We start from the raw sequence: 14,134 nt of genomic DNA, 5'->3' as shown, positions 1-14,134 counted from the left end.
CCAAACTTTACAACTTAAGATAATTTACTACAAACACAGGAGATTTAAACCTTTCTGGATAATAATTAAGGGAATGCTTGCTCAATAAGCCATATTTTCTCACCCATGATTTTCCAGTTGGCTTTCTCCATTCCTTTTTAAAAAACGTTGTTCTTGCAAGGGGAAAGGAGAAGGTTTTGTTAAAAAAAAATGTTAGAATGACACATGGAATTGAAGAAAGAAATTGAAAATTCAACAAAAGCTGGAGACTTCAATACTCCATGATCAATAAACAATGGAACAACTACACAAAAAATCAGCAAGAATGTGGAAAAATCAGCAAGAATGTAAAAACCTAAAGGCTATCAACCAACTTGACCTGATATCTAGAGTACATTCCGCCCAACAATAGGCAGCTATTTTTTTAACTACACCTGGAACATTCTCCAGGATACACCACATGCTGGGCCGTAAAACAAGACTCAGTAATTTTAAAAGGACTAAAATCATACAAAGTCTGTTCTCTGACCACAATGGAACTAATTTAGAAAACAAGAAGAGGAAAGTTAAGAATTCCACAAGTATTTGGAGATCAAAAACATACTTCTACATAACCCATGGGTCAAAGAAATGGCAAGGGAAATTAGAAAATAGAAAATATTTTGAAGTGAATGAAAATGAAAACAAAAGATTAAAATTTATGAGCTCCGGTTAAAGCAGTGCTTAGAGGACAATTTAGAGCTAAATGCCTATGTGTGAAAAGAAAACTACTTCAAATTAATAACCTAATCTTCCACCTTAAAAAAAGAGCAAACTATATCCACAGCAAGCAGAAGGGAAGAAATAATAAAGATGAGAATAGAAATTAATGAAAGACAAAAAAAGAGAGAGAGAAAATGAGTGAAAACAAAAGTTGTTTTCTTTGAAAAGATTAACAAAATTAACACACCTTCAGCTAGGATAGGAATCAGAAAACAACTTCTATAAAGAGCCAGACAGAGAAAATATTTTAGGCTCTAGAGGCTATAAGTTCTCTGTCTCGATGACTCAACCCTGCTCCTGAAGCAGGAAAACAGTGACAAAGTATATAAATAAATTGGTGTAATCATGGTCCAATAAAACTTAATTTAAAAAAGCAAGCCTATTCGTCCCATGGGCCACAGCCTACTCATCTTTGATGCATATGGGCCAAAAGTAACTATTAACGAAGTCAAGCCATGAATGAAATCTTCTTTGGAATATTCCGCTTTTAGGAGGGGAAAAAAAGGAAAAGCACAGGTTACAATAATCAGGAACGAAAGAGGGGACATAACCAATGAACTTACAGAAATTAAAAAGATTATAAATGGGGGCGCCTGGGTGGCTCAGTTGGTTAAGTGTCTGCCTTTGGCTCAGGTCATGATCCTGGAGTCCTGGGACCCAGCCCCAAATCTGGCTCCCTGCTCAATGGGGAGTCCGCTTTTCCCTCTCCCTCTGCCCCTCCCTGCCAATCGTGCTCTCTCTTCCTCTCTCTTTCTCAAATAAATAAAATATTTGAAAAAAAAAATTTTTAAAGATTATAAATGTATGCTATGAACCATTTTATTCCAACAAATAAATGAGATCACTTAAATGTAACTAACTCCTAGAAAGATAAAAATTATCAAAATTGACTCAGGAAGAAATGGAAAACTGGAATAGATCTAGAACAAGAAATTGAATCAGCATTTTAAAATATTCTCATTTTAAAAAGTCCAGGTCCAAATGACTTCACAGGTGAATTATATCAAACATTTGGAGAAAAAATACCAATCTTCCAGAAACTCTTCCAGAAAATAGAGGAGGGAACACACCCCATCTCATTCTATGAGGCAAGTATTATTCTGATATTAAAGCTAGACAAACATATCACAAAAAAGCTATAGACTGATATCCCTCATGAATACAGATTCTAAAATTCACAATAAAATATTAGCAAATCATATCTAGTAATATATAAAAAGGTGGGATTACCAGGTGGGATTTTTTTCCCTAGGAATACAGGAGTTGGTTAATGTCTAAAAATCTAACACATCTAATGTAACCTATCACATTAACAGATTAAGGAAGAAAAACTAAATGATCATATCAATAGGCACAGAAAATGTACTAGACAAAAATGCCACATCCATTCATGATTTAAAGGTGGAGGGAACAAAGAAACTAGGTCTAGAAGGAAACTTTCTCCATTTGATAAAGGGCATCTATAAGAATCCCACAGCTAACATCATACTTAATAATGAAAGAGTCGATGTTTTCCCCTAGTATCTGCAAGAAGACAAAGATGTCCACTATTAGTACTTCTATGCAACACTGTACTGAAGGTTCTAGCCCATACAATCAGGCTAGAAAGACAAAAGGCATCCAGACTGGAAAGGAAGATGCAAGCCTATTCATCGATCATGCAAGTGTATGTAGAAAAACCTAAGGAATCCACATAAAACTACAAGAACTAATAAAAGAGTTCAGCAAGGCTGGGGCACCTGGGTGGCGCAGCTGGTTAAGCATCCGACTCCTGGTATGGGCTCAGGTCCTGATCTCAGGGTCATGAGATCGAGCCCCATGTCAGGCTCCACACTCAATGCAAAGTCTGCTTAAGACTCTGTCGCCCTCTCCCTCTGCCCCTCCCCCACACGTTCCCTCTCTCTCTAAAATAAATAAATCTTAAAAAAAAAAAGAGTTCAGGCCGGTGATGGGTGTTAAGGAGGGCATGAATTGCATGGAGCGCTGGGTGTTATATACAAACAATGAATCATGGATCACTACATCAAAAACTAATGATGTACTGTATGGTGACTAATATAACATAATAAAAAATTTAAAAAAAAGTTCAGCAAGGTAGAAGAATATAAGATCAGTATACAAAAATCAATTGTACTTCTATATATAAGCAATGAGCAATGTGAAAATGAAATTGAGAAAATAACTGCATTCACATTTAAGCATTTGCAATTTTTTGATATTATAAATGGTCTGATGATGAACATCTATGAATACATACAATACATTCTGTATTTCAGATTTCTATTTGTATAGAGTCCTATAACTCTCTATATTTGCTTTCATGGTGACAGGTACAAACGTGCAGGTGCAAAAGTGAGAGATTAAGAGAACAATGATTATGTTACATAGTGAAGTATGACCAAAAATATAAGGTAACTTGGTGATTCTACCGGTTAACAAAATTCATTCTAAATAAATTCAAGAGCAGTGAAGGTAACTCACCTGCACAGCATGAGACAAATCAGATACCAGACACTGACGGAACCTCTCGTCATTCCCAATTCCTTGAAGAACAAAGTCAGGCACATAAGATGAGCAGTAGCCACCCAACAAGGACCTCCCAAAGTTGGCAATGTTGGGCTGAACAGCACTCACTTCAATTAACTTTGACCTGGAAGAAAGGCCCCAAAAGAAGGCATATCCAATTAGAAATAACATATTTGATCAATAAAAATATTTTTGGACTCTACTAGTCCATATTTCTAGTAGCACCATTTTCTACAAAATATACTCAGAGTAAAATCATCCTTAAGTAAAAACTGGCCTAAGTGATCAATCAGACCACAAAATACTCCTTCCTATCCAGAAAAGAAGGTGGATGAACAACTATGTAATGACGTGAGTATAAATCTTTCATAAAAGACATCTGGAATGCTGTCTCTTGTGTATGTAATACATTCTTAATACAATCAGAAAAATGAAAACCATCATCCAAAACAAAGTAGTTAAGTATTAAATGCATCACAAAGCACGGAATATAACATTTCTCAAATATGAATCTTCTCTTTGTACACTTGACCCAGAGGATACATTTCCTATTTTCCTTTTAGTCTTGGCCAAACTTATTTCTAACAGCCATTTCCCACCTTCTCTGTGATTACCTCTTTCTAGTTGTTGGGCTCAACACAAGTCCATATTTGGGGGCATAATTCACCCCTAAATGACTTGAAAACTCCTAAGCAGTAAGGAATCCTCTACATACAAACACGCTTTTCTTTAATGCCTTCACAGAAACTTCCTGGGGTGCCTAGGGGGCTTAGTCTTTAATCTTTCCTTAAAAACACATGGTAATAGAAGACAATCTGTCCAGGACAATAATCTCTTCTTTTATATTAGTTACCACCAACCTTCAGAGACCATCTAAACAGAAGAATGGTACCTATTTACATAGGGTCTATTATAGGTTAAAACTTCCTACTTACCCAGGAAAAGGTATCTCATCTTCTTCTGCCCAATCTTCTTGCTCTCCTCCATAGTAACTGCTTACTTGTCTAGTCATATCATGACCTGTATCTTCACTTTCACTATCCCCAAGGGCACTATCTGAACTTTCATTTCTTGGAATGTCCCATTCGGTTCCTACAGCAATTTTTTTCTCTGAACTCTCTTTATCCCCATGGGGGACAAGAATGGAGAGTGTATCTCTTTGGTCCTGCTGAGGAAAGCAGGTTTTACATGAATCCTGGTGAACTGTTTCTACACATTTACAAAATTCACTGTTCTGTTTGCTATTTTTTGTACACAATCCTTTTGAAAATTCTAATATACAGCAGTGTTCTTTACTGTCTGTACTTGTTTTAACTGCAATAATATCATCAATAGTCCTGGTTTCAATTGAATCATCATTAAAATATTCATCAAATAAGCTCATGCTTTCTGGGTCTGAATGATTCCAACAGGGAAGTTCACAGGTCTCTCCAGAAACCATGTTTGGTATATCAGACTCGCTGGATTGGTCCTTAGTTGTTTGTTTAGTTTCTTGATGCTGCTGATCAATAGCCCCTCCTTCTTCCTTCAGTGGTTTGGTGTGGTGCCTGGTAATCTGATCCACCACTGCCTGACTCCGGAGTTCAGTATCTGAGTCAGGTGACATAGAATCTCCAATCAAGAAGGTAACCTTTGTCTGTGATGCTTCACAAGAAAATGCAGCAGTCACAAGCTTATCTGGAGGTTTTTTTTCCACAACCATTCCTGTGGATCTCAACACTTTGCCTGTGTGGTTACCTGAACCCAGCAATTCCTCATCATGCCATGTTTCCTCTGCTGGCTCTAAGTCTGATTTTGACAAGGCACATTTGTCTACTGGAGCAGATCCTGTGCAAACAACTGTCTCTAACTTGGTATCAAGGCAAGTTCTTAATTTATCTCTGAACTGTTTAACACGAACAGCATTTTCTTCTTGGCAGTCAGAGGGAGAAATCATTCGACACTCATCTGAAATTCCTAGCAGCTCCTTAGAGCTGTTTTGAATGTCTTCTCTCTCTTGTTGTGAAACATTCTCTATATTTTGCCCAAGTAGTGGACGACTACAATATTTACAGCTACAATTAGGAGTCCTTGTTTCTTCTGGGTCTTTAAAGAGCAAACTGCTTTTGTTTCTATGCATTGTGATAAGCACATACTCAGATTCTTCTATTTCACCTTTCTCTAAAGTGGTAGTAATTACTGTGCCTGGCATAACGATGGCTTCATCTTCTCCATTTTCTAAAAGATGGGTTTCTTGAAGTTCAGAGCATCTTATAAAATAAGTAAGAAAATAAAGCAGCCTCTGGACCATGTCTTGTCGTTTGCCAACCACCACAGTCCTGGCTAACCGTACAGGAGAACCAATAGCGCCATACAAGTCACCTGCGATGGAAAAATCAGTTAATGGACACATCCTCTCCTCACATAGCCAAGCAGGCTGTTTCCAATGATCAGACACCTACTCTTACTGTATGAGGGCTAGTTCAGATTTTACTCTTAGTTCTTTAATAGGCGAGTGACTATTCAAGAGGATAGGATGAGATAAATGGTATTTACCAAAGAGAAAGGTGAATAGAGGAGTTTTCTAGTTTCCTCTTTAAGTAGCTCCTGTGGTTCTGAAACCTCAACCAGACAGTCAATTGTGAAAGTCACAGTGACCAAGAATATTCTCTGGGCCAGGCCTCATGCAGAGCACTTCGCCGGGGCAGAGAAGTACTACTTAAAGAACTATGTGCAAAAGGATTCTACAGCTGCATCTAATGCAGAGAAGAGAAAGCACAGTACCTACTGGGGGCAAGGAGAAAAGGGAGTAGTGGTAGAATGTGGAGCAGAACTGGAGTAGTCACATCACACACTTGACCTTTCTTGATTAAATCACATCCCTGAACCTTAACTGTTGTTGCCCTACTCAGGACCCCAAACCATGTTTTTAAAAGCCCTTCTATTTCCTAGAGGGTTGGGTACTCAGAAAAGACAAAAAAGGACAGGAAGAGTGAGACCTATTCTGAGTAAGAGGAAAAGAAAGGGCAACATATTCAGCGATGTGGTTCATTTTCACTTTTGTATCCACGCTAGACACCAACAGCCATTACATAAGAAAAGGGCGATGGGAACCTAAGAGTTATCAATGTAATTTCTGTATTTATGCTATAGCTCAAATTAGATGAAGAAAAAGGTGCCAAAGTACACTTAAAAATAGAGAATACAAAGCCATTAATTTAAATTTAATTCAGTTTTAGCAAGTTGTCTGTATACATACTTTAAAGCCTAACTCCCACACTTTTTAAAGGAACAAACATAAATAAGTCTCAGATAAATATAGGCTACAGACAGTATTATGACAATTTTTCTCCTCTGATTAATACACTGGCTCTAATGCCATCATGCCACTGTTCAAAACTACTCCTAAGGTTCTCATGAATTACCAAATAAACTGAACTGCTTTGATGTTACAAGTGAGTCTTTCCTGACGGGTTCCACTTTACTTTTCCAGTTTTATCTTCTTATAGTTACACTTTTTTCATTATTATTCACACTAAGTCCCACTTAAAGCAGACTACTTAAACCAGAACACTGAATCAACTCAGCACTCTTAACGCTTGGACCCCTTTCCTCATGCTATGTGCTTGCCCTTTCCTCTGTTTCTCTGCCAGTCCAAAGCTTCCCACCCAAGCATCCTTCCTTGGGCAAAAGTAAGCTTCCCTAACTGAAATTTCACTGAACTTTTCATTTCTCTTATAGTTTCTCTTATAGTTCCTCTTTAAAGTGTCATTATTGTCCTCATATTTATTACCTTCAGTAATAAACTGTCCACTTATTTTAAAAGATTTTATTTATTTATTTGAGAGAGAGAGAGTGCATGCATGCACAGTGGGGAGGGGCAGAAGGAGAGTGAGAAGCAGGCTCCGCACTGAGCAGGGAGCCCACAGAGGGGCTCAATCCCAGGACCCTGAGATCATGACCAGAACCAAAGGCAGACACTTAACCTACTGACCCACCCAGAAGCCCCTAAACTGTCCACTTGTTTGTTTGTTTGTTTAAAGATTTTATTTATTTGAAAGACAGAATGAGAGACACAGCAAGAGAGAGCACAAAAACGGGGGAGTGTCAGAGGGAGAAGCAGACACCCCACTGCGTCCCCTGAGACTCCAGGATCACGACCTGAGCCAAAGGCAGTCGCTTAACTAAGCCACAAAGGGCCCTAAACTGTCCACTTCTTGAGGCCAAGAACTGCATTTCATCTTTATATGCTCCAGTGTTCTTAGCATAGGGCCTTATATATGTTATGCACTCAATTAATGATTGTAGAACTGAAGATGAATTTGAAATGTCCAAATAAATAAAATGCCACTGAATTACTTGATTTGAAAAAAAACTAAGTTAATACCCATAACGGTATACTACCCAGCATATTAAAGGCATGGACTATTACTATAAACAACATAGGCAAATCTCAAAATAATTATGTTGAATGAAAAATGTCAGACCCTGCCCCAAAAAAGCATGTACTATATGATTCCATTTATTTCTAGAAAATACAAACTAACCTATAGCGATAGAAAGCAGACCAGCAGCTGCCTGGGTATGGGGTGGTGAGTGGAAGGTGAATAAGGAGTGGGGAGGAACAGGAAGGTGGGATTACAAAAGGGCATGAGGAAACTCTTGGCAGTGATGTTTACCATCTTGATTTTGGTGATGGTTTCAGAGGTATTTATACTTTGACATACATATCAATACTTACAAAATTGTATATATATACATGTTTGCTATGTGTCAATTATTCCTTGATAAAGTAGAAGAAAGTAAAGGAGGGATGGAGAGGGGGAAGAAAGAGAGAGGGAGGGAAGTTACATGAATAAGCTACATGACAACTTTCCTGGCAAGCTCACTCATCAGCACAACCTAAGAGAAGTTTCTATCAAGTCATCAAAATGTTCTTGTTGGACTCCTCCCCCATGACCTAATAGCAATAGAGTAGGAGCAGGAGTAACAGCAGTCGCATTTACCAGACACTGTTCAAAGCACTTTACAGGTATTCTCTAATTTAATTGTCATAACTTTATGAAGTATGTACTATATATTTTTATCCCCACATTATAAACAAAGAGACAGTGACTCACGTGTGGTCTGCCTCGACTCACATCTTCCACTTTTAAGCGCCATGCTACAATGCCTTCCCAATGACTGTCAACTCATCAACTATCCCTTCTCTCCTTGGTTACCCATTTATTTAACAGGTCCTCACACTAAGGGAAACATTTTCCAAAATTACTCAACAAACAAGCAAAAGTTGAAAACAGAAACCTCAATGACTGCTTCTCAGTTAACCAAATTTATTTTAGCCATCATAGATGACTGTGATTCATTCTTTCTAGGCCAAGTACATAACATAAAACACCCTAAATACCCTGACATGAGTAAATCAGTCATGATCCTGCTTCTCTAGCTCTCACTGCAGTTGTATATCTAGAAGAAACTGATATTAGACTTAAGATGGAGATGGGACAATTTAGCAGACATGAAAAGGACAAGAAAAGAAAAAGTGCTTTAGAATGGAGGAGGTAAAAGAGAACATCTTATTTCTTAATTTCTGTTTTTGCTATAAAATAACTCCAGACAGCTACACAAAAGTCTGCGTTATGCATAAATTTCAGACTACATACCTAGTTGCGCCCAAAGTGGGTTATATGGATGAGTTTTTGCCAACATGTCCACACTCTGAGAGGAATGTTTTTCTAAAAATATTTTTATAGGTGGTTGTCCATTTGGCATGACCGTTGGAACCCAGGCAAGATGATTGGTCAGAACTGCAGTAATGAGTGCTGGCAAGAATCTGAAAATAAAACACATCCTATCAAACTCCAGTCTGCCTTCATTAAACCTAATGTAAAATACAGCGACAGAATAAAGCAAAGAGAGTACATACTCTCATGTGCCCAAACAGCATAAAAAAAGTAGAGGAAAGAAGAAAAGATAGGCATATCACCTGGATGAAAATGAAAATAAAGTTTTTGGTTGGATAGGAGTTTAAAAAAAAATCCTTAAAATAAAAACAGTATTCACATAGAGCTGTATCTGATCATAATTACAAGGCAAAAATGCCATTTTACTTGAAAAACTGGTTTCTTTTCAGTGTTTAATCTACAAAATTGATGAATCAACCAACAGGTCTATACATTTCCAAATTACTGAGTGGGAAAGTGAAAGAAAGTATTAAGCAAACTTTGTCTACCATCAAAAAGAGTAAAACCTCTAAACTACTCATCTGTATTCTAGGAATTTGATGAATGATTATAAGCAAACAGTATGGTAAAATATCACATTAAATATGTATCATTGGAATCCTGGCACTTCCTCTTTCTTTTTTTTTTTTTTTTTAACTTATTTTCTATACAATGAAACTGTGTAAGTGGATGCAATTCACCAAAAACTGGGAAGCCTCAGAGAGTTCTGTAAGTTGTCAGAATTTTAATTTAACACATAATTAAAGACCTTTTTACTGTTTTTCATTCATTTCATTCATTTTACTGTTTTCTGTGGCCTTCATCCATATCCTATCTCTTAGTTATCTTTTAGAATTCTGTTTTGGTTATTAATAATAAGAAATAATTCCAAAAAAACAATTATTTTGCTTTTGTAACTGGGTTTGATCACAATCTAGATATCGAGTTATAGTAAATAATATCTAAGATATAAAGAGAGACAATGAGAGAAAGCCATACTGATTTTTGGAAGCATTTTCCATTAGAAAAGTGAACTCCTTCATGAAACGATGGCAAAGCTGGTTCTTTTCTGGAGTCCCCGACATCATTGTAAGCCAGACAGGCTCTCCAATTCGTGGCATTGTATAAAGATTACAAATTGTTGTTCTAAAAAGAGGAAAACACATTATGAAATTCATAGTTCCCAGAATTACATACTCTTAAAGTTTATGTTACCAGTTTGGGCCTCACAGGTAGATTATTAAAGCTTTCAAGAGGACACAATGAATCAAGTCATTCCTTCTTTGTCACCAGCACAGTACCACAGGAAATGTTCTGTACCTGAACTCAAAATATGCTGGTTCTGGTGCTGGCTCTAGCCCCAGCGACTGTGTGCCCTCGGGTAAATTACTTCCGTATTTTAAGCATAAGTTTCCTCCACCTGTACAATGAAAGCACAGGACTGAATAATTTCTAAAGCCCTTCGTGCTCTACATTTCTAAGGTATATGCCATACTTAAATATAACGCAAGTTATCAACAACCTAAAAAGAAAAATTCTGAATTGGATAATAGCTTATCTATATACCCACTCAAAACAATAATTTATCAGCATCATTTTGATGCCTGTGCTGAGACTCTTTTGGAAAATTCTGAAGGATGATGAGGACACTATATCTGTATACTGTATTTTATGACTCTTAACCTCCTGAAGTTTTTCCTTCAATCAACAGAAGAGAGCATTACTGCACAATTATGATGATGCTTTTCTGGCTGTCTCTTGCATTTACTTAGACAATGGCTTGCACTTTCTCCTTAAAGCTTCACGGATATCTTTAAGATATCAATCATTTTCCTTCTATATTAATATCTATTTAGCCAATTCCTATACACTCACTAGATTAAGTAACTCCTACAAAATTGAGGCTTAAGAAACTAGTTATCTCTTGGAAGAACAAAACAGTGCTGTACTTTCTACTCTCTAGAACTGTGCTATATGATAGAACTTTTGGCAAAGATGGGAATGCTCTGTATCTATGCCATCCATGATGACACCCACTAGCCATATACGGTTACTGAACACGAAATGTGGTCAGTTTGATGAACTGAATTTTAAATTTAATTTTATTTAAATTAAGTATCCGCATGTGGCTAATGGCTACTATATTAGAAAGTACAGCTCTAGAAAGTTCTCTGAGATCTCTGCAAGCTCTAATACCTACTTCAGCATAACTCTCTTAACACCTAGAATCCAAAAAAAGAAAAGAATTCTCTTGTCTGTGACAAGTTTTATTGAGTCTTGATCCAGTATGAACATGATATTATTATATTATTAATGGATAAAAGTGATAAACACAGTTCACATTAATGAGTTCTTGGTAGGGCATAATATCATGGTTGAGAACTTTAAAATAAATAAACAAATGGAAAGATTTAAAGGTATTTTATAGAGAGAAATATGATCTGAATATCAACTAGGAATATGTGAAAATGCTAAATGCTAAGGCCTATTAAGGATGTCCAGATAAGATGGAAAAGCAAACACCAGTGTTTAACCTCCTTTCAGTTCTGATGTCTCAAAGAAACATCAGTTAAGGATTTGAAAACAGATAAATTACTGTAACAAATAAAAATGGAGAGTAATCTTATTTAAAATTTAAACTACAGATTTAATTAAATTGTGCAACCCAAAACATAAGAGAGGAATGTTAAGTGAAGTGATAAGGTAGATGAACATATGGGTTTATAGTGCTCAAAGAAGGGGATGTGTACATAAAGGAGCTAATCTGCTCCAATGACACAAGAAGAGGCTCAGGATTCACAGGTTCCTAGTAAAGTTGAGGGCAGGAGTTATACAGGACTATAAATTGGGAGATTAATTCAAGGTCTGTAAATGGTGGTGACCCCTTTCTATAACCTATTTTCCCAAGAATAACGAGACAGAAGAGCAGACGTAGCAACTGACTAGTCTAGAGAAGTAACATTGCCCAAACCCTTCCTGATATTTGAATCCTTCACAGTATATAAGCATATATAGTAAATCTTGTGGCATTAAAATGTCATGGGAAGAAGGGACCGCGATAGGAGAAAAAAATGTCTTAAATATGCCCCTTCAGGAAGTGATAATGAAGACAGGTTGAGAAACACCACCCGAAAGTGAAGTTCTCCAGTCTGTACCTAATTATATGCACAGAACTCCCAACCCATATTTTAGTACTTTGCTCTCAACTATGCACGGGCAACCACAATATTGATATAGAGGGAAAGCCTCCAAGGACAGAGGGACACAAACAGAAAAATGGAAACATACATACACTCACACAAAAGGACTCCAGAGAAAATAGTAAATAATACACTCAGAAAAAGGGAAACATGGAAGAGATATAAAAGATCAGTCAAGGAATGCCAGTTACTAACAAAAAAAATTCAAGAGGGAGAAGACAGAAGAAAAGAGATAATCAAAGAAAGTAGAAAATTTACCAGAACTGAAAAACAAGCTAATGTTAGAGCTATACTGAAGCTAAATGACCAATGGGCAGGTATAAAGTCATGGCAGGAAATAAATATGCTCCAAAATTGATAAATCAAGAATAGCTGCATTAAGTATGCTGCTTAATAATGTGGAGGTAAATAACAAAAGAAATACATAAGAGTTAAAAACAATGTTCTTGGGAAGTAAGAATAGGGATGGAAGAGATAGGATAGAGTTCATTTTTTTTTTTTCATTATTAGATTTCTGGGCATGTTTTGTTTGTTTCTTAACCATGTAAGTATACTTTCTGATTACAGGAAATACTGGATACATGAATTAATGAGGTGATCAATTCGTTTTCCATGAGTTTCTTAAGGATATTTGTGACTACTACAAATCCATGTGTCATAGGTCAGAGCCAGTTCACTAACATTAGTATAGTTGTCCACTGAGGACATTAGCTTTAGAGTTTTGGTGTTTAAGGCTATGTATCATGACCTCAAAGTATATCAAATGCAAAGAAGGCAAACAAATTAATTATGCAATAGTGCTTCTCATTATATGCAACTCTGTTGTCATCAACAATCAAGAACTAATAGTGCTTTCTTCTCCCCTAATGATTATTCCCTAATTTTCAGTGGTAAGCAAGAATTTTTAATCATCTGACCCTTTATTTTTCCTGATTGACCCTAAAGAATTAAAGACTCCTTTAGTTGGAAGGGAACTGTGGACCTGATTTAGTTTTCTTTGATATGCACAGAGTCTGAGTGAGAATCCAAGAACCTCATCTTTGCTACATAGCTCCTAACTAAAAAGTTCTATGCTTCCTGTTTCTCTAGGTTTCATGGCTTCTGCATGCATGTGAATCATTTCCTTCCTCTTCTCAACTACCCCAAAATCATTAATCATCTCGTCTCAGATAATCACACACTTTAAAAATTATCTAATTTGCTAATTTTTTAATAACAACTTAATTTTAAAATTAAGTATGACAGAATCTCATTATTTGCAGTAATGTTCTGTAAAGCTGATGCAAACAATGAATTAGTGAACAATGAATCACTGTTCCTAGGGAATATGCATGGTTAGCTTCCTATGAGGCTCTCAAAATTTTTGTCAGCCCTTCAATACATAACCTTGTTTTATGTGGGTTTCTGTTTAAAGACACCTTATTTAATATACTACTGATTCATTAACACTTAATTCATAGCCAATCGCACTATGACTTATGCCTGAATGAAGCTTACATGTATTTTCTCTGTAACGTACCTCATTGCTTTCTTGCACTTTGGAACATTACAAAGCATTTTAGCAGTATACTTGGGGGTGATTTTTAACAGCAAAATCATTAACACAAAGTGCAAAATGCCAAAACAAAACAAAATAAACCCTGCCACTAAATACATGTCAATAGGATACCTGTTTACAGAATGAGTACTGAAACAAGAAGGCAAAGCACTGTCTTGTTCAACTTCATCTAGGAAGGTATCAGGCTACTCAAATTTCTCACTGCTCTGCACATGTTACAAATAATCATAAAAGCACTGTGAGTGTATTTTGAGGCTATAAATAAATTTCAGCAAGTAGGTGAATTCACAAATACACAATCTATATATAATGAAGATCAAATGTATAAAGTATTTCTACTGACAGACCTTTCAAAAAAATTCTAAGAGTCTATAAAGCATTTTTTTAAGTTTTATTTATTTACTTGG

At 36.4% G+C, this 14,134-nt stretch overlaps 1 protein-coding gene across 2 annotated transcripts in view; it reads right to left on the bottom strand.

The window, feature by feature from the left end:
- Nucleotides 1-14,134, bottom strand: part of FNIP1 (folliculin interacting protein 1) — a 151,367-nt gene that overhangs the window by 16,113 nt on the left and 121,120 nt on the right. For both annotated transcript variants that reach the window (XM_040622497.1, XM_040622496.1), the window contains 4 exons: nt 9,969-10,115; nt 8,910-9,079; nt 4,203-5,628; nt 3,223-3,391 (listed from right to left, as the gene is read on the bottom strand). In XM_040622497.1, the coding sequence (XP_040478431.1) occupies nt 3,223-3,391; nt 4,203-5,628; nt 8,910-9,079; nt 9,969-10,115 (1,912 nt within the window). The remainder of the gene's footprint in view (nt 1-3,222; nt 3,392-4,202; nt 5,629-8,909; nt 9,080-9,968; nt 10,116-14,134) is intronic.

Source organism: Ursus maritimus, unplaced genomic scaffold (assembly GCF_017311325.1).
Source record: "Ursus maritimus isolate PB19 unplaced genomic scaffold, ASM1731132v1 scaffold_5, whole genome shotgun sequence".
In the NCBI taxonomy this organism is placed as follows: Eukaryota; Metazoa; Chordata; class Mammalia; order Carnivora; family Ursidae; genus Ursus; species Ursus maritimus.
The sequence above is the reverse complement of the archived record's forward strand: the minus strand, read 5'-3'. Positions and strand labels throughout refer to the sequence as shown.